The 22,196-nt window shown below is 37.4% G+C and overlaps 1 protein-coding gene across 2 annotated transcripts in view; it reads left to right on the forward strand.

Annotated features, from left to right (window-relative positions):
• The window catches only part of LOC133543404 (uncharacterized), a 428,419-nt gene that overhangs the window by 402,881 nt on the left and 3,342 nt on the right, over positions 1–22,196 (forward strand). For both annotated transcript variants that reach the window (XM_061887956.1, XM_061887955.1), the window contains 3 exons: positions 3,374–3,727; positions 14,650–14,925; positions 21,593–21,766. In XM_061887956.1, coding sequence (XP_061743940.1) covers positions 3,374–3,727; positions 14,650–14,925; positions 21,593–21,766 — 804 coding nt within the window. The remainder of the gene's footprint in view (positions 1–3,373; positions 3,728–14,649; positions 14,926–21,592; positions 21,767–22,196) is intronic.

Genomic DNA, 22,196 nt, shown 5'->3' on the forward strand with positions numbered 1-22,196 from the left:
TTAAACATGCTCATTTTAGCATGCTAATTTTTTAGCCAACTTGGTACCTGACACATGCTAACTTTAGCATGCTAAATTTTTAGCCAATTTTGCAACTTATCTCCTCACAGTCAGATAAGTAAATACTTGACACATGTTAACTTTCGAGCCAATTTTGCAGCTGAAATCCTCAGACTCATAACTTGGTACACATGCTAACGTCAACATGCTAACTTTAGCGTGCTAAATTTTTGGAGAATTTTGCAACTGAACACCTCAGAGTCATATAACTTGATACTTGACACATGCTAACTGTTAAAAAGGCTAACTTTTTGGGCCAATTTTGCAGCTAAACTCCTCAGTCATATAACTTGGTACTTGACATATGCTAAGTTTAGCATGTTAAAATTCTAGCCAATGTTGCAGCTAAGTCATATAATTCTTGAAACATGCTAACTTTAACATGCTAACTTTATAGCTAATTTTACAGCTAAACTCCTCAAAGTCATATAATACTTGACACATGCTAACTTTAACATGCTAACTTTATAGCCAATGTTGCCGCTAAACTCCTCAGTCATATAATACTTGACAGATGCTAAGTTTAGCATGTTAAAATTCTAGCCAATGTTGCAGCTAAACTCTTCAGTCATATAATACTCGACACATGCTAACATTTTAGCCAATGTTGCAGCTAAACTCCACAGTCATATAACTTGGTACTTGACACATGTTAAGTTTAGCATGTTAAAATTCCAGCCCATTTTGCAGCTAAACTCCTCAGTCAAAACGTGGTATTTGACACATGCAAACTGTTAGCATGCTAACTTTGTAGCCAATTTTGCAGCTAAACTCCCCACAGTCATATAACTAGGTACTTAATACATGCTAATTTTAGCATGCTAACTTTCCAGCCAATTTTGCAGCTAAAATTTTCAGTCATATAACTTGGTACTTGACACATGCTAAGTTTAGCATGTTAAAATTCTAGCCAATGTTGCAGCTAAACTCCTCAGTCACGTGCTAACTTTAACATGCTAACTTTATAGCTAATTTTACAGCTAAACTCCTCAAAGTCATATAATACTTGACACATGCTAACTTTAACATGCTAACTTTATAGCCAATGTCGCAGCTAAACTCCTCCGTCATATAATACTTGACACATGCTAAGTTTAGCATGTTAAAATTCTAGCCAATGTTGCAGCTAAACTCCTCAGTCATATAATACTCGACACATGCTAACATTTTAGCCAATGTTGCAGCTAAACTCCACAGTCATATAACTTGGTACTTGACACATGTTAAGTTTAGCATGTTAAAATTCTAGCCAATGTTGCAGCTAAACTCCTCAGTCATATAATACTCGACACATGCTAACATTTTAGCCAATGTTGCAGCTAAACTCCACAGTCATATAACTTGGTACTTGACACATGCTAAGTTTAGCATGTTAAAATTCTAGCCAATGTTGCAGCTAAACTCCACAGTCATATAATACTTGACACATGCTAAGTTTGGCATGTTAAAATTCTAGCCAATGTTGCAGCCAAACTCCACAGTCATATAACTTGGTACTTGACACATGTTAAGTTTAGCATGTTAAAATTCTAGCCAATTTTGCAGCTAAACTCCACAATCATATAATACTCTACATATGCTAACATTTTAGCCAATGTTGCAGCTAAACTCCACAGTCATATAACTTGGTACTTGACACATGCTAAGTTTAGCATGTTAAAATTCTAGCCAATGTTGCAGCTAAACTTCTCAGTCATATAATACTCGACACATGCTAACATTTTAGCCAATGTTGCAGCTAAACTCCACAGTCATATAACTTGGTACTTGACACATGCTAAGTTTAGCATGTTAAAATTCTAGCCAATGTTGCAGCTAAACTCCACAGTCATATAACTTGGTACTTGACACATGTTAAGTTTAGCATGTTAAAATTCTAGCCAATTTTGCAGCTAAACTCCTCAGTCAAAACGTGGTATTTGACACATGCAAACTGTTAGTATGCTAACTTTGTAGCCAATTTTGCAGCTAAACTCCCCACAGTCATATAACTTGGTACTTAATACATGCTAATTTTAGCATGCTAACTTTCCAGCCAATTTTGCAGCTAAACTTTTCAGTCATATAACTTGGTACTTGACATATGCAAAGTTTAGCATGTTAAAATTCTAGCCAATGTTGCAGCTAAACTCCTCAGTCACGTGCTAATAACTTTAACATGCTAACTTTATAGCTAATTTTAAAGCTAAACTCCTCAAAGTCATATAATACTTGACACATGCTAACTTTAACATGCTAACTTTATAGCCAATGTCGCAGCTAAACTCCTCAGTCATATAATACTTGACACATGCTAAGTTTAGCATGTTAAAATTCTAGCCAATGTTGCAGCTAAACTCCTCAGTCATATAATACTTGACACATGCTAACATTTTAGCCAATGTTGCAGCTAAACTCCACAGTCATATAACTTGGTACTTGACACATGCTAAGTTTAGCATGTTAAAATTCTAGCCAATGTTGCAGCTAAACTCCTCAGTCATATAATACTCGACACATGCTAACATTTTAGCCAATGTTGCAGCTAAACTCCACAGTCATATAACTTGGTACTTGACACATGTTAAGTTTAGCATGTTAAAATTCTAGCCAATTTTGCAGTTAAACTCCACAGTCATATAATACTCGACACATGCTAACATTTTAGCCAATGTTGCAGGTAAACTCCACAGTCATATAACTTGGTACTTGACACATGCTAAGTTTAGCATGTTAAAATTCTAGCCAATGTTGCTGCTAAACTCCACAGTCATATAACTTGGTACTTGACACATGCTAAGTTTAGCATGTTAAAATTCTAGCCAATTTTGCAGCTAAACTCCTCAGTCAAAACGTGGTATTTGACACATGCAAACTGTTAGCATGCTAACTTTGTAGCCAATTTTGCAGCTAAACTCCCCACAGTCATATAACTTGGTACTTAATACATGCTAATTTTAGCATGCTAACTTTCCAGCCAATTTTGCAGCTAAACTTTTCAGTCATATAACTTGGTACTTGACACATGCTAAGTTTAGCATGTTAAAATTCTAGCCAATGTTGCAGCTAAACTCCTCAGTCATATAATACTCGACACATGCTAACTTTTTAGCCAATGTTGCAGCTAAACTTTTCAGTCATATAACTTGGTACTTGACACATGCTAAGTTTAGCATGGTAAAATTCTAGCCAATGTTGCAGCTAACTCCTCAGTCACGTGCTAACTTTAACATGCTAACTTTTTGGGCCAATTTTGCAGCTAAACTCTTTTGACTTATAAGTGTCTGATTGCTTCTTCTGACATGTGAAAGTTTCCATACCCGCGTCTCCGCAGGGGATCAGTGCGTGCTGGGAATCGTCGGCCGACCTCTGACGCTGCCTTGCTTCTACCCGGACGCGGCCAACTTCACCCACGCCTCCGTGGAGTGGCGCAGGGACGGCCAAGTGGTCCTCAGGTCCACCTGGGCGGGGGGGAAGGTGGACAATGTGACCACGCCAGCTGACCAGGAGAAGGTGGACAGGGACCATGTGACCATGTCGGCCGACGCCCACTTTTCAGGAAAGTTCAGTCTGACGGTGAGCGAGGTGGACACCCAAGAAGACGAGGTGTCCTACAGTCTTTGGTTCAGCTCTGAAGGGACTCCCAGCACCAAAGTTCCCCTTTGCACGCTGTGTGTCAGGGTCACAGGTCAGTGCATGTTACGTAAGAAGCAGCCATTTTCGCTGATGCATCACAACATATCATAGCAACATGGTGACTGACTGATCCGTCACAGTTCTACTGTTCTAGCGGTAAAAAGTCATACAGGGCGGCAAATGTGTCAAAAGTTGGCCCACTTATAAGTATGTCATTTTAATTTTATATATATATATATATAAATTGCATGCTAAAGTTAGCATGTTAACGTTAGCATGTGTCAAGTACCAAGCTATATGACTGATGTGTTCAGCTGCAAAATTGGCCAAAAAGTTAGCATATTAACGTTAGCATGTGTCAGGTACCAAGTTATATGACTCTGAGGAGTTCAATGGCAAAATTGTCCAAAAATTTAGCACGCTAAAGTTAGTCCGAGGACTATATCTGCGAAATTGGCCCCAAAAAAGTTAGTATTTTAACAGTTAGCATGTGTGAAGTATCAGGTCATGTGACTGTGAGGAGATAAGCTGCAAGATTGGCCATAAAGTTAGCATGTTAATGTTAGCATGTGTCAAGTACCAAGTTATGTGAGTCTGAGGAGTTTAGCTGCAAAATTGTCTAGAAAGTTAGCGTGTGTCAAGTACCAAGTTGTAAGAGTCTGAGGACTTTAGCTGCAAAATTGGCCAAAAAAGTTAGCATTTTAACAGTTAGCATGTGTAAAGTATCAAGTTATGTGACTGTGAGGAGTTAAGCAGCAAAATTGACCATAAAGTTAGCATGTTAAAGTTAGCATGTTAACGTTAGCATGTGTCAAGTACCAAGGTCTGTTTAGCTGCAAAATGGGTAGAAAGTTAGCGTGTGTCAGGTACCAAGTTATATGACTGATGTGTTCAGCTGCAAAATTGGCCAAAAAGTTAGCATATTAACGTTAGCATGTGTCAAGTACCAAGTTATATGACTCTGAGGTGTTCAGTTGCAAAATTATCCAAAAATTTAGCACGCTAAAGTTAGTCTGAGGACTATATCTGCGAAATTGGCCCAAAAAAGTTAGTATTTTAACAGTTAGCATGTGTGAAGTATCAGGTCATGTGACTGTGAGGAAATAAGCTGCAAAATTGGCCATAAAGTTAGCATGTTAAAGTTAGCATGTTAACGTTAGCATGTGTCAAGTACCAAGTTATGTTTAGCTGCAAAATGGGTAGAAAGTTAGGGTGTGTCAGGTACCAAAGTATATGACTGATGTGTTCAGCTGCAAAATTGGCCAAAAAGGTAGCATCTTAACGTTAGCATGTGTCAAGTACCAAGTTATGTGAGCCTGAGGAGTTTAGCTGCAAAACTGGTTAGAAAGTTAGCGTGTGTCAGGTACCAAGTTGTAAGAGTCTGAGGACTTTAGCTGCAAAATTGGCCAAAAAAGTTAGCATTTTAACAGTTAGCATGTGTAAAGTATCAAGTTATGTGACTGTGAGGAGTTAAGCAGCAAAATTGGCCCAAAAAGTTAGCATTTTGACAATTAGCATGTGTAAAGTATCAAGTTATGTGACTGTGAAGAGTTAAGCAGCAAAATTGACCATAAAGTTAGCATGTTAACGTTAGCATGTGTCAAGTACCAAGTTATGTTTAGCTGCAAAATGGGTAGAAAGTTAGCATGTGTCAGGTACCAAGTTATATGACTCTGAGGTGTTCAGTTGCGAAATTGTCCAAAAATTTAGCACGCTAAAGTTACTCTGAGGACTATATCTGCGAAATTGGCCCCAAAAAGTTAGTATTTTAACAGCTAGCATGTGTGAAGTATCAGGTCATGTGACTGTGAGGAGATAAGCTGCAAGATTGGCCATAAAGTTAGCATGTTAACGTTAGCATGTGTCAAGTACCAAGTTATGTGAGCCTGAGGAGTTTAGCTGCAAAACTGGTTAGAAAGTTAGCGTGTGTCAGGTACCAAGTTGTAAGAGTCTGAGGACTTTAGCTGCAAAATTGGCCAAAAAAGTTAGCATCTTAACAGTTAGCATGTGTAAAGTATCAAGTTATGTGACTGTGAGGAGTTAAGCAGCAAAATTGGCCCAAAAAGTTAGCATTTTGACAATTAGCATGTGTAAAGTATCAAGTTATGTGACTGTGAGGAGTTAAGCAGCAAAATTGACCATAAAGTTAGCATGTTAACGTTAGCATGTGTCAAGTACCAAGTTATGTTTAGCTGCAAAATGGGTAGAAAGTTAGCATCTGTCAGGTACCAAGTTATATGACTCTGAGGTGTTCAGTTGCGAAATTGTCCAAAAATTTAGCACGCTAAAGTTACTCTGAGGACTATATCTGCGAAATTGGCCCCAAAAAGTTAGTATTTTAACAGCTAGCATGTGTGAAGTATCAGGTCATGTGACTGTGAGGAGATAAGCTGCAAGATTGGCCATAAAGTTATCATGTTAACGTTAGCATGTGTCAAGTACCAAGTTATGTGAGTCTGAGGAGTTTAGTTGCAAAACTGGTTAGAAAGTTAGCGTGTGTCAAGTACCAAGATGTAAGAGTCTGAGGACTTTAGCTGCAAAATTGGCCCAAAAAAGTTAGTATTTTAACAGTTAGCATGTGTAAAGTATCAAGTTATGTGACTGTGAGGAGTTAAGCAGCAAAATTGACCATACAGTTAGCATGTTAAAGTTAGCATGTTAACGTTAGCATGTGTCAAGTACCAAGTTATGTTTAGCTGCAAAATGGGTAGAACGTTAGCGTGTGTCAGGTACCAAGTTATATGACTGATGTGTTCAGCTGCAAAATTGGCCAAAAAGTTAGCATATTAACGTTAGCCTGTGTCAGGTACCAAGTTATATGACTCTGAGGTGTTCAGTTGCAAAATTGTCCAAAAATTTAGCACGCTAAAGTTAGTCTGAGGACTATATCAGCGAAATTGGCCCAAAAAAGTTAGTATTTTAACAGTTAGCATATGTGAGGTATCAGGTCATGTGACTGTGAGGAGATAAGCTGCAAGATTGGCCATAAAGTTAGCATGTTAAAGTTAGCATGTTAACGTTAGCATGTGTCAAGTACCAAGTTATGTTTAGCTGCAAAATGGGTAGAAAGTTAGCGTGTGTCAGGTACCAAGGTATATGACTGATGTGTTCAGCTGCAAAATTGGCCAAAAAGGTAGCATCTTAACGTTAGCATGTGTCAAGTACCAAGTTGTAAGAGTCTGAGGAGTTTAGCTGCAAAACTGGTTAGAAAGTTAGCGTGTGTCAGGTACCAAGTTGTAAGAGTCTAAGGACTTTAGCTGCAAAATTGGCCAAAAAAGTTAGCATTTTAACAGTTAGCATGTGTAAAGTATCAAGTTATGTGACTGTGAGGAGTTAAGCAGCAAAATTGACCATAAAGTTAGCATGTTAAAGTTAGCATGTTAACGTTAGCATGTGTCAAATACCAAGTTCTGTTTAGCTGCAAAATGGGTAGAAAGTTAGCGTGTGTCAGGTACCAAGTTATATGACTGATGTGTTCAGCTGCAAAATTGGCCAAAAAGTTAGCATATTAACGTTAGCATGTGTCAGGTACCAAGTTATATGACTCTGAGGTGTTCAGTTGCAAAATTGTCCAAAAATTTAGCACGCTAAAGTTAGTCTGAGCACTATATCTGTGAAATTGGCCCAAAAAAGTTAGTATTTTAACAGTTAGCATGTGTGAAGTATCAGGTCATGTGACTGTGAGGAGATAAGCTGCAAAATTGGCCATAAAGTTAGCATGTTAAAGTTAGCTTGTTAACGTTAGCATGTGTCAAGTACCAAGTTATGTTTAGCTGCAAAATGGGTAGAAAGTTAGCGTGTGTCAGGTACCAAGGTATATGACTGATGTGTTCAGCTGCAAAATTGGCCAAAAAGGTAGCATCTTAACGTTAGCATGTGTCAAGTACCAAGTTATGTGAGTCTGAGGAGTTTAGCTGCAAAACTGGTTGGAAAGTTAGCGTGTGTCAGGTACCAAGTTGTAAGAGTCTGAGGACTTTAGCTGCAAAATTGGCCAAAAAAGTTAGCATTTTAACAGTTAGCATGTGTAAAGTATCAAGTTATGTGACTGTGAGGAGTTAAGCAGCAAAATTGGCCCAAAAAGTTAGCATTTTGACAGTTAGCATGTGTAAAGTATCAAGTTATGTGACTGTGAGGAGTTAAGCAGCAAAATTGACCATAAAGTTAGGATGTTAACGTTAGCATGTGTCAAGTACCAAGTTATGTTTAGCTGCAAAATGGGTAGAAAGTTACCGTGAGTCAGGTACCAAGTTATATGACTGATGTGTTCAGCTGCAAAATTGGCCAAAAAGGTAGCATCTTAATGTTAGCATGTGTCAAGTACCAAGTTGTAAGAGTCTGAGGACTTTAGCTGCAAAATTGACCAAAAAAGTTAGCATTTTAACAGTTAGCATGTGTCAAGTATCAAGTTATGTGACTGTGAGGAGTTAAACTGGAAAATTGACCATACAGTTAGCATGTTAACGTTAGCATGTGTCAAGTACCAAGTTGTAAGAGTCTGAGGAGTTTAGCTGCAAAATTGGCCAAAAAAGTTAGCATTTTAATAGTTACCATGTGTCAAGTATCAAGTTATGTGACTGTGAGGAGTTAAGCTGCAAAATTGACCATAAGGTTAGCATGTTAAAGTTAGCATGTGTCAAGTACCAAATTATGTTTAGCTGCAAAATGGGTAGAAAGTTAGCGTGTGTCAGGTACCAAGGTATATGACTGATGTGTTCAGCTGCAAAATTGGCCAAAAAGGTAGCATCTTTACGTTAGCATGTGTCAAGTACCAAGTTGTAAGAGTCTGAGGACTTTAGCTGCAAAATTGACCAAAAAAGTTAGCATTTTAACAGTTAACATGTGTCAAGTATCAAGTTATGTGACTGTGAGGAGTTAAACTGCAAAATTGACCATACAGTTAGCATGTTAACGTTAGCATGTGTCAAGTACCAAGTTGTAAGAGTCTGAGGAGTTTAGCTGCAAAATTGGCCATAAAAGTTAGCATTTTAATGGTTACCATGTGTCAAGTATCAAGTTATGTGACTGTGAGGAGTTAAGCTGCAAAATTGACCATAAAGTTAGCATGTTAAAGTTAGCATGTGTCAAGTACCAAATTATGTTTAGCTGCAAAATGGGTAGAAAGTTAGCGTGTGTCAGGTACCAAGTTATATGACTGATGTGTTCAGCTGCAAAATTGGCCAAAAAGGTAGCATCTTAACGTTAGCATGTGTCAAGTACCAAGTTGTAAGAGTCTGAGGACTTTAGCTGCAAAATTGGCCAAAAAGTTAGCATTTTAACAGTTAGTATGTGTCAAGTATCAAGTTATGTGACTGTGAGGGGTTAAGCTGCAAAATTGACCATAAAGTTAGCATGTTAACGTTAGCATGTGTCAAGTACCAAGTTATGTCCAGCTGCAAAACTGGGTAAAAAGTTAGTGTGTCAGGTACCAAGTTATATGACTGATGTGTTCAGCTGCAAAATTGGCCAAAAAGGTAGCATCTTAACGTTAGCATGTGTCAAGTACCAAGTTGTAAGAGTCTGAGGACTTTAGCTGCGAAATTGGCTCAAAAAGTTAGCATTTTAACAGTTAGTATGTGTCAAGTATCAAGTTATGTGACTGTGAGGAGATAAGGTGCAAAATTGGCCATAAAGTTAGCATGCTAAAATTAGCATGTTTACAGTTAGCATGTGTCAAGGACCACGTTATGTCTCTGAGGAGATTAGCTGCAAAAATGGCTAGAAAGTTAGCATGCTAAAATTAGCACGTTTACAGTTAGCATATGACAAGTACCACGTTATATGACTAAGGAGATTAGCTGGAAAATTTTCCGCCAATCTGAGATCGGTTGTGAGTTCATACCAAAGACTGTAAAAATGGGACCCATCAGTCGTATGACTTGGTAATGACACATGCTAACTTCAGCATGCTAATTTTTTTTTGCCAATTTTTGCCGCTGAACAGCTCAGAGTCAAATAACCAGATACTTGACACATGCTAACTTTCGAGCCAATTTTGCAGCTAAACTCCTCAGTCATATAACTTGGTACTTGACATATGCTAAGTTTAGCATGTTAAAATTCTAGCCAATGTTGCAGCTAAGTCATATAATTCTTGACACATGCTAACTTTAACATGCTAACTTTCTAGCTAATTTTACAGCTCAACTCCTCAAAGTCATATAATACTTGACGCATGCTAAGTTTAGCATGTTAAAATTCTAGCAAATGTTGCAGCTAAACTCCTCAGTCATATAATACTCGACATATGCTAACATTTTAGCCAATGTTGCAGCTAAACTCCACAGTCATATAACTTGGTACTTGACACATGTTAAGTTTGGCATGTTAAAATTCTAGCCAATTTTGCAGCTAAACTCCTCAGTCAAAACGTGGTATTTGACACATGCAAACTGTTAGCATGCTAACTTTGTAGCCAATTTTGCAGCTAAACTCCCCACAGTCATGTAACTTGGTACTAGACACATGCTAATTATAGCATGCTAACTTTCCAGCCAATTTTGCAGATAAACTCTTCAGTCATATAACTTGGTACTTGAAACATGCTAAATTTAGCATGTTAAAATTCTAGCCAATGTTGCAGCTAAACTCCTCAGTCATATAACTTGGTACTTGACACATGCTAACTTTAATATGCTAACTTTCTAGCCAATTTTGCAGCTAAACTCCTCAGTCATATAATGCTTGACAGATGCTAACTTTCTAGCCAATGTTGCAGCTAAACTCCTCAGTCATATAATACTTGACACATGCTAAGTTTAGCATGTTAAAATTCTAGCCAATGTTGGAGCTAAACTCCTCAGTCATATAACACTTGACATGTGCTAACTTTCAAGCCAATTTTGCAGCTAAACTCCTCAATCATATAACTTGGTACTTGACACATGCTAAGTTTAGCATGTTAAAATTCTAGCCAATGTTAAAGCTAAATCCCTCAGTCATACAATTCTTGACAAATGCTAACTTTAACATGCTAACTTTCTAGCCAATTTTGCAGCTAAACTCCTCAGTCATATAATACTTGACACATGTTAAGTTTAGCATGTTAAAATTCTAGCCAATGTTGCAGCTAATTTCCTCAATCATATAATACTTGACACATGCTAACATTTTAGCCAATGTTGCAGCTAAACTCCATAGTCATATAACTTGGTACTTGACACATGCTAAGTTTAGCATGCTAAAATTCTAGCCAATGTTAGAGCTAAATTCCTCAGTCATACAATTCTTGACACATGCTAACTTTAACATGCTAACTTTCTGGCCAATTTTGCAGCTAAACTCCTCAGTCATATAATACTTTACACATGCTAAGTTTAGCATGTTAAAATTCTAGCCAATGTTGCAGCTGAACTCCTCAGTCATATAATACTCGACACATGCTAACATTTTAGCCAATGTTGCAGCTAAACTCCACAGTCATATAACTTGGTACTTGACACATGTTAAGTTTAGCATGTTAAAATTCTAGCCAATGTTGCAGCTAAACTCCTCAGTCAAAACGTGGTATTTGACACATGCAAACTGTTAGCATGCTAACTTTGTAGCCAATTTTGCAGCTAAACTCCCCACAGTCATGTAACTTGGTACTAGACACATGCTAATTATAGCATGCTAACTTTACAGCCAATTTTGCAGATAAACTATTCAGTCATATAACTTGGTACTTGACACATGCTAAGTTTAGCATGTTAAAATTCTAGCCAATGTTGCAGCTAAACTCCTCAGTCATATAATTCTTGACACATGCCAACTTTAATATGCTAACTTTCTTGCCAATTTTGCAGCTAAACTCTTCAGAGTCATATAATACTTGACAGATGCTAACTTTCTAGCCAATGTTGCAGCTAAACTCCTCAGTCATATAATACTTGACACATGCTAAGTTTAGCATGTTAAAATTCCCGCCAATGTTGCAGCTAAACTCCTCAGTCATATAATACTTGACACATGCTAAGTTTAGCATGTTAAAATTCCCGCCAATGTTGCAGCTAATTTCCTCAATCATATAATACTTGACACAGGCTAACATTTTAGCCAATGTTGCAGCTAAACTCCATAGTCATATAACTTGGTACTTGACACATGCTAAGTTTAGCATGTTAAAATTCTAGCCAATGTTGCAGCTAAACCCCTCAGTCATATAATACTTGACATGTGCTAACTTTCAAGCCAATTTTGCAGCTAAACTCCACAGTCATATAACTTGGTACTTGACACACGCTAAGTTTAGCATGTTAAAATTCTAGCCAATGTTGCAGCTAAATTCCTCAGTCATATAATTCTTGACACATGCTAACTTAAACATTATAACTTTCTAGCCAATTTAGCAGCTAAACTCCTCTGTCATATAATACTTGACACATGCTAAGTTTAGCATGTTAAAATTCTAGCCAATGTTGCAGCTAAACTCCTCAGTCATATAATACTTGACACATGCTAACATTTTAGCCAATGTTGCAGCTAAACTCCTTAGTCATATAATACTTGACATGTGCTAACTTTCAAGCCAATTTTGCAGCTAAACTCCTCAGTCATATAACTTGGTACTTGACACACGCTATGTTTAGCATGTTAAAATTCTAACCAATGTTGCAGCTAAATTCCTCAGTCATATAATTCTTGACACATGCTAACTTTAACATGCTAACTTTCTAGCCAATTTTGCAGCTAAACTCCTCAGTCATATAATACTTGACACATGCTAAGTTTAGCATGTTAAAATTCTAGCCAATGTTGCAGCTAAACTCCTTAGTCATATAATACTTGACACATGCTAACTTTCAAGCCAATTTTGCAGCTAAACTCCACAGTCATATAACTTGGCACTTGACACATGCTAAGTTTAGCATGTTAAAATTCTAGCAAATGTTAGAGCTAAATTCCTCAGTCATACAATTCTTGACACATGCTAAGTTTAGCATGTTAAAATTCTAGCCAATGTTGCAGCTAAACTCCTCAGTCATATAATACTTGACACATGCTAACATTTTAGCCAATGTTGCAGCTAAACTCCATAGTCATATAACTTGGTACTTGACACATGTTAAGTTTAGCATGTTAAAATTCTAGCCAATGTTGCAGCTAAACTCCTTAGTCATATAATACTTGACATGTGCTAACTTTCAAGCCAATTTTGCAGCTAAACTCCTCAGTCATATAATTCTTGACACATGCTAACTTAAACATGCTAACTTTCTAGCCAATTTTGCAGCTAAACTCCTCAGTCATATAATACTTGACACATGCTAAGTTTAGCATGTTAAAATTCTAGCCAATGTTGCAGCTAATTTCCTCAGTCATATAATACTTGACATGTGCTAACTTTCAAGCCAATGTTGCAGCTAAACTCCTCAGTCATATAACTTGGTACTTGACACATGCTAAGTTTAACATGTTAAAATTCTAGCGAATGTTAGAGCTAAATTCCTCAGTCATACAATTCTTGACACATGCTAACTTAAACATGCTAATTTTCTAGCCAATTTTGCAGCTAAACTCCTCTGTCATATAATACTTGACACATGCTAAGTTTAGCATGTTAAAATTCCCGCCAATGTTGCAGCTAAACTCCTCAGTCATATAATACTTGACACATGCTAACATTTTAGCCAATGTTGCAGCTAAACTCCATAGTCATATAACTTGGTACTTGACACATGCTAAGTTTAGCATGTTAAAATTCTAGCCAATGTTGCAGCTAAACTCCTCAGTCATATAATACTTGACATGTGCTAACTTTCAAGCCAATTTTGCAGCTAAACTCCTCAGTCATATAACTTGGTACTTGACACATGCTAAGTTTAGCATGTTAAAATTCTAGCCAATGTTAGAGCTAAATTCCTCAGTCATACAATTCTTGACACATGCTAAGTTTAGCATGTTAAAATTCTAGCCAATGTTGCAGCTAAACTCCTCAGTCATATAATACTTGACACGTGCTAACTTTCAAGCCAATTTTGCAGCTAAACTCCTCAGTCATATAACTTGGTACTTGACACATGCTAAGTTTAGCATGTTAAAATTCTAGCCAATGTTGTAGCTAAACTCCTCAGTCATATAATTCTTGACACATGCTAACTTAAACATAACTTTCTAGCCAATTTTGCAGCTAAACTCCTCAGTCATATAACTTGGTACTTGACACATGCTAAGTTTAGCATGTTAAAATTCTAGCCAATGTTGTAGCTAAACTCCTCAGTCATATAATTCTTGACACATGCTAACTTAAACATGATAACTTTCTAGCCAATTTTGCAGCTAAACTCCTCTGTCATATAATACTTGACACATGCTAAGTTTAGCATGTTAAAATTCCCGCCAATGTTGCAGCTAAATTCCTCAGTCATATAATACTTGACACGTGCTAACTTTCAAACCAATTTTGCAGCTAAACTCCTCAGTCATATAACTTGGTACTTGACACATGCTAAGTTTAGCATGTTAAAATTCTAGCCAAAGTTAGAGCTAAATTCCTCAGTCATACAATTCTTGACACCTGCTAACTTTAACATGCTAACTTTCTCGCCAATTTTGCAGCTAAACTCCTCAGAGTCATATAATACTTGACACATGCTAACTTTAACATGCTAACTTTCTAGCCAATGTTGCGGCTAAACTCCTCAGTCATATAATACTTGACACATGCTAACATTTTAGTCAATGTTGCAGCTAAACTCCTCAGGCATATAACTTGGTACTTGACACATGCTAAGTTTAGCATGTTAAAATTCTAGCCAATTTTGCAGCTAAACGCCTCAGAGTCATAACGTGGTATTTGGCACATGCTAACTGTTAGCATGCTAACTTTGTAGCCAATTTTGCAGCTAAACCCCCCACAGTCATATATATAACTTGGTACTTGACACATGCTAACATTAGCATGCTAACTTATTTGGCCATTTTTGCACCGGAACCCATCAGTCTTATTATTTGCCAGTTTTCTGACCTCTTTGTCTAAAAACAAGTTCTGTTCAGCTCCTTTTAGCGACCCCGTGCTGCAGTGGGAGGAGCCAGAGGACAGCGGCGAGAGCAACTTCCTTTGCCACGTCATGGGCGGCTTCCCTGAGCCCGCCCTCTACTGGTTGGTGGACGGCGACGCCCCCGAAGGCTCGGTGAGGACAGAGATGGAAGCGCTGCCAGACTCCGGTCTCTACAACGTCACCAGCTACCTGACCGTCAACGTCTCCGACGCCAACGTGTCGTGCGTCATCCAGAACCCGCCCATCAACCAAACCTTGACCGCCACGACACGTGAGTGTGACCTCACCCGGTGGGCGGGGCCCAAACTAAACTGCTCAGAGTCATATAACTTAGCACTTGACACATCTTAACTGTTAGCATGCTAACTTTTTTGGGGCAAATTTTCCAGTCATTTAACTTGGTACCGGACACATGCTAACTTTCTAGCCGAGTTTGCAGCTAAACTCCTCAAAGTCATGTAACTTGGTCTTTGACACATGCTAATTTTAGCATGCTAATTTTCTAGCCAATCTCAAAAGTCATATAACGTGGTACTTGACACATGCTAACCGTTAATATGCTAACGTAATTTTGCAGCTAAACTCCTCAGACTTATGTACCTTGCTACTTGACACAAGCTAACTGTTAACATGGTAATTTTAGCATGCTAACTTTCAAGCCAATTTTGCAGCATAACTCCTCACAGTCCCATAATATTGATACTTGACACATGCTAACTTTCTGGCCAATTTTGCGCTAAACTCTTCAAACTCATTAAACTTGGTCCTTGACACATGCTAACTTTTTTGGCCAATTTTGCAGATGAACTCCTCAGACTTATATAATTTGGAACTTGACACATGCTAACTGCTAAAATGCTAATCTTAACATGCTAACTTTCAAGCAGCTTAAGTCCTCACAGTCATAACTTGATACTTGACACATGCTAACTTGTAACATCCTAACTTTCCAGCCAATTTTGCAACTAAACTAACTTGGTACTTGACACATGGTAACCGTTAACATGCTAACTTGTTTGGCCAATTGTGCAGCTAAATTCCTCAGACTTATATAACTTGGAACTTAGTACTTGACACATGCTGTTAACATGATAATTTTATCATGCTAACTTTCCAGCCACTTTTGCAGTGAAACTCCTGATAGTCATATAACTTGGTCCTTGACACATGCTAACTGCTATCATGCTAACTTTCTGGCCAATTTTGCGCTAAACTCTTCAAAGTCATATAACTTGGTCCTTGACAAATGCTAACTGCTATCATTCTAACTTTTTGGGCCAATTTTGCAGATAAACTCCTCAGACTTATATAATTTGGAACTTGACACATGCTAACTGCTAACATGCTAATCTTAACATGCCAACTTTCAAGCAGCTTAAGTCGTCACAGCCATAACTTGATACTTGACACATGCTAACTTGTAACATCCTAACTTTCCAGCCAATTTTGCAACTAAACTAACTTGGTACTTGACACATGGTAACCCTTAACATGCTAACTTGTTTGGCCAATTGTGCAGCTAAATTCCTCAGACTTATATAACTTGGAACTTAGTACTTGACACATGCTAACTGTTAACATGATAATATTATCATGCTAACTTTCCAGCCACTTTTGCAGTGAAACTCCTGATAGTCATATAACTTGGTCCTTGACACATGCTAACTGCTATCATGCTAACTTTTTTGGCCAATTTTGCAGATAAACTCCTCAGACTTATATAATTTGGAACTTGACACATGCTAACTGTTACATGCTAATCTTAACATGCCAACTTTCAAGCAGCTTAAGTCCTCACAGCCATAACTTGATACTTGACACATGCTAACTTGTAACATCCTAACTTTCCAGCCAATTTTGCAACTAAACTAACTTGGTACTTGACACATGGTAACCCTTAACATGCTAACTTGTTTGGCCAATTGTGCAGCTAAACTCCTCAGACTTATATAACTTGGAACTTAGTACTTGACACATGCTAACTGTTAACATGATAATTTTATCATGCTAACTTTCCAGCCACTTTTGCAGTGAAACTCCTGATAGTCATATAACTTGGTCCTTGACACATGCTAACTGCTATCATGCTAACTTTTTTGGCCAATTTTGCAGATAAACTCCTCAGACTTATATAATTTGGAACTTGACTCACGCTAACTGCTAACATGCTAATCTTAACATGCTAACTTTCAAGCAGCTTAAGTCCTCACAGTCATAACTTGATACTTGACACATGCTAACTTGTAACATCCTAACTTTCCAGCCAACTTTGCAACTAAACTAACTTGGTACTTGACACATGGTAACCCTTAACATGCTAACTTGTTTGGCCAATTGTGCAGCTAAATTCCTCAGACTTATATAACTTGGAACTTAGTACTTGACACATGCTAACTGTTGACATGATAATTTTATCATGCTAACTTTCCAGCCACTTTTGCAGTGAAACTCCTGATAGTCATTTAACTTGGTCCTTGACACATGCTAACTGCTATCATGCTAACTTTTTTGGCCAATTTTGCAGCTAAACTTCTCAGACTTATATAATTTGGAACTTGACACATGCTAACTCCTAACATGCTAATCTTAGCATGCAAACTTTCAAACAGCTTAAGTCCTCACAGTCATAACTTGATACTTGACACATGCTAACTTGTAACATCCTAACTTTCCAGCCAATTTTGCAACTAAACTAACTTGGTACTTGACACATTGTAACCCTTAACATGCTAACTTGTTTGGCCAATTGTGCAGCTAAATTCCTCAGACTTATATAACTTGGAACTTAGTACTTGACACATGCTAACTGTTAACATGATAATTTTATCATGCTAACTTTCCAGCCACTTTTGCAGTGAAACTCCTGATAGTCATATAACTTGGTCCTTGACACATGCTAACTGTTAACATGCTAACTTTTTTTGGCCAATTTTGCAGCTAAAATCCTCAGACTTATATAACTTGGTACTTGACACATGCTATCTGTTAGCACACTAATTTTATCATGCTAACTTTCAAACACATTTTGCAGCTTAAGTCCTCACAGTCATAACTTCATACTTGACCCATGCTAACTGGTAATATCCTAACTTTCCAGTCAATTTTGCAGATAAACTCCTCAAAGTCATATAACTTGGTCCTTGACACAGGCTAACTATTAACATGCTAATTTTTTGGGCAAATTGTTCAGCTAAACTCCTCAGACTTATATAACTTTGTACTTGAGACATGCTAACTGTTGAAATGCTAATTTTAGCAAGCTAACTTTCAAGCAAGTTTTGCAGCTTAACTCCACAGTCACATAACTTGATATGCTAATTGTAAATATCCTACATTTCCAGCCAATTTTGCAGCTAAACTCCTCAAAGTCATACAACGTGGTACTTGACACATGCTAACTGTTAACATGCTAATTTTAGCATGCTAACTTCGCAAGCCAATTTTGCAGCTTAACTCCTCACAGTCACATAAATTGATAATTGACACATGCTAACCATTAACATGCTAATATTTTTGGCCAATTTTGCAGCGAAACTCCTCAGACTTATATACCTTGTTACTTGACACATGCTAACTGTTAACATGCTAATTTTAGCATGCTAACTTTCCAGCCAATTTTGCAGCTTAACTCCTCATACTTATATACCTTGGTACTTGACACATGCTAACTGTTAACATGCTAAATTTCAAGCAACATTTTGCAGCTTACCTCCTCAGACTTATATACCTTGGTACTTGACACATGCTAACTATTAACATGCTAATTTTAGCATGCTAACTTTCCAGCCAATTTTGCAGCTTAACTCCTCAGACTTATATACCGACTTATATACCTTGGTACTTGACACATGCTAACTGTTAACATGCTAAATTTCAAGCAACATTTTGCAGCTTAACTTCTCACAGTCATATATAACTTGATACTTGACAAATGCTAACTGTTAATATCCTAACTTCCCAGCCAATTTTGCCGCTAAACTCCTCAAAGTCATAGAACTTGAAACTTTACACATGTTAACTGTTAACATGCAAATTTTTAGAATGCTAACTTTCTAGCCAATTTTGCAGCTGATCTCCTCACAGTCACATAAAATGATACTTGACACATGTTAACCATTAACATGCTAATATTTTTGGCCAATTTAGCAGCTAAACTCCTCATACTTATATACCTTGGTACTTAACACATGCTAACTGTTAACATGCTAATTTTAGCATGCTAACTTTCCAGCCAATTTTAGAGCTTAACTCCTCATACTTATTTACCTTGGTACTTGACACCTTCTAACGGTTAACATGCTAAATTTCAAGCAAAATTTTGCAGTTTACCTCCTCAGACTTATATACCTTGGTACTTGACACATGCTAACTGTTAACATGCTAATTTTAGCATGCTAACTTTCCAGCCAATTTTGCAGCTTAACTCCTCATACTTATTTACCTTGGTACTTGACACCTTCTAACGGTTAACATGCTAAATTTCAAGCAAAATTTTGCAGTTTACCTCCTCAGACTTATATACCTTGGTACTTGACACATGCTAACTGTTAACATGCTAATTTTAGCATGCTAACTTTCCAGCCAATTTTGCAGCTTAACTCCTCAGACTTATATACCTTGGTACTTGACACATGCTAACTGTTAACATGGTACTTTTAGCATGCTAACTTTCCAGCCAATTATGCAGCTTAACTCCTCAGACGTATATACCTTGATACTTGACAAATGCTAACTGTTAATATCCTAACTTCCCAGCCAATTTCGCCGCTAAACCCCTCAAAGTCATAGAACTTGAAACTTTACACATGCTAACTGTTAGCATGCAAATTTTTAGAATGCTAACTTTCTAGCCAATTTTGCAGCTGATCTCCTCACAGTCACATAAATTGATACTTGACACATGCTAACCATTAACATGCTAATATTTTTGGCCAATTTTGCAGCTAAACTCCTCATACTTATATACTTTGGTACTTGACACATGCTAACTGTTAACATGCTAATTTTAACATGCTAACTTTCCAGCCAATTTTGCAGCTTAACTCCTCAGACTTATATACCTTGATATTTGACAAATGCTAACTGTTAATATCCTAACTTCCCAGCCAATTTTGCAGCTGATCTCCTCACAGTCACATAAATTGATACTTGACACATGCTAACCATTAACATGCTAATATTTTTGGCCAATTTTGCAGCTTAACTCCTCAGACTTATATACCTTGTTACTTGACACATGCTAACTGTTAACATGCTAATTTTAGCATGCTAACTTTCAAGCCAATTTTGCAGCTTAACTTCTCATACTTATATACCTTGGTACTTGACACATGCTAACTGTTAACATGCTAAATTTCAAGCAAAATTTTGCAGCTTACCTCCTCAGACTTTTATACCTTGGTACTTGACACATCCTAACTGTTAACATGCTAATTTTAGCATGCTAACTTTCCAGCCAATTTTGCAGCTTAACTCCTCGGACTTATATACCGACTTATATACCTTGGTACTTGACACATGCTAACTGTTAACATGCTAAATTTCAAGTAACATTTTGCAGCTTAACTCCTCAGACTTATATACCTTGATATTTGACAAATGCTAACTGTTAATATCCTAACTTCCCAGCCAATTTTGCCGCTAAACTCCTCAAAGTCATAAAACTTGACACTTTACACATGCCAACTGTTAACATGCACATTTTTAGAATGCTAAATTTCCAGCCAATTTTGCAGCTAATCTCCTCACAGTCACATAAATTGATACTTGACACATGCAAACCATTAACATGCTAATATTTTTGGCCAATTTTGCAGCTAAACTCCTCAGACTTATATACCTTGGTACTTGACACATGCTAACTGTTAACATGCTAATTTTAGCATGCTAACTTTCCAGCCAATTTTGCAGCTTAACTCCTCATACTTATTTACCTTGGTACTTGACACATGCTAACTGTTAACATGCTAATTTTAGCATGCTAACTTTCCAGCCAATTTTGCAGCTTAACTCCTCATACTTATTTACCTTGATACTTGACACCTTCTAACGGTTAACATGCTAAATTTCAAGCAAAATTTTGCAGTTTACCTCCTCAGACTTATATACCTTGGTACTTGACACATGCTAACTGTTAACATGCTAATTTTAGTATGCTAACTTTCCAGCCAATTTTGCAGCTTAACTCCTCTGACTTATATACCTTGATACTTGACAAATGCTAACTGTTAATATCCTAACTTCCCAGCCAATTTCGCCGCTAAACTCCTCAAAGTCATAGAACTTGAAACTTTACACATGCTAACTGTTAATATGCACATTTTTAGAATGCTAACTTTCTAGCCAATTTTGCAGCTGATCTCCTCACAGTCACATAAATGGATACTTGACACATGCTAACCATCAACATGCTAATATTTTTGGCCAATTTTGCAGCTAAACTCCTCATACTTATATACCTTGGTACTTGACACATGCTAACTGTTAACATGCTAATTTTAGCATGCTAACTTTCCAGCCAATTTCGCAGCTTAACTCCTCACACTTATATACCTTGATATTTGACAAATGCTAACTGTTAATATCCTAACTTCCCAGCCAATTTTGCAGCTAAACTCCTCAAAGTCATCTAGCTTGACACTTTACACATGCCAACTGTTAACATGCAAATTTTTAGAATGCTAACTTTCCAGCCAATTTTGCAGCTAATCTCCTCACAGTCACATAAATGGATACTTGCACACATGCTAACGGTTAACATGCTAACTTTTTAGCCAATTTTGCAGCTAAACTCTTTAAGACTCATATAACTTGGTACTTGACACATGCTAACTTGAAAATGCTAACTTTTTTGGGCCAACTTTGCAGCTGAACACATCCATCATAACTTGGTACCAGACACATGCTAAATCAAACCTTGACCTCCTTGTGATGCTCAGACGCCGTGAGGCGCAGCCCGGTGGTGAGTCGCGCTACGGACGCCATTTGGATGTTTAGCACCGCCCTCTGCGTGGTGGTGGGCGTCATGGTGGCCGTGGGCGTGGCCTACCAGATCCACCTGGACCGGCAGAGCAAGAAGAGGAAGATGGAACACCTCAGACGGCGCCGCAGAGGTACGAGCTGACATCGCCGTTACCTTTACGCCAAAAACTGCGGGAAAAAAAACGGTCAGAATTTACCGTAAAATTTACAATTTTTACACTACTGTAAATTGTAAAAAATGTTTACAATTTACAGTAATGCACTGTGAAAATGTTGATATTACAGTGGAAAAAAATAGCAAGTTGCCAGATGTTTCCATAAAATAACAGTAGGACCATTTTTCAATTTACAATAAAAACGACTGTAGATTTTACCGGGGAAAAAAGATGCTTAGTTGCCAGAATTGTACAGTAAATATAAGAGTAGAAAATGTTTTTACTGTACAGTCACTTTGAGGATGAACCACAGTAAATGTCCCCGTAATTATTTTGTATTTGCTTAAAAAAAAAAAAAAAAGCCAAACAACAAAACTATACGACTGCATGATTTTTTTAATTAATT

Source organism: Nerophis ophidion, linkage group LG26 (assembly GCF_033978795.1).
Source record: "Nerophis ophidion isolate RoL-2023_Sa linkage group LG26, RoL_Noph_v1.0, whole genome shotgun sequence".
NCBI lineage: Eukaryota > Metazoa > Chordata > Actinopteri > Syngnathiformes > Syngnathidae > Nerophis > Nerophis ophidion.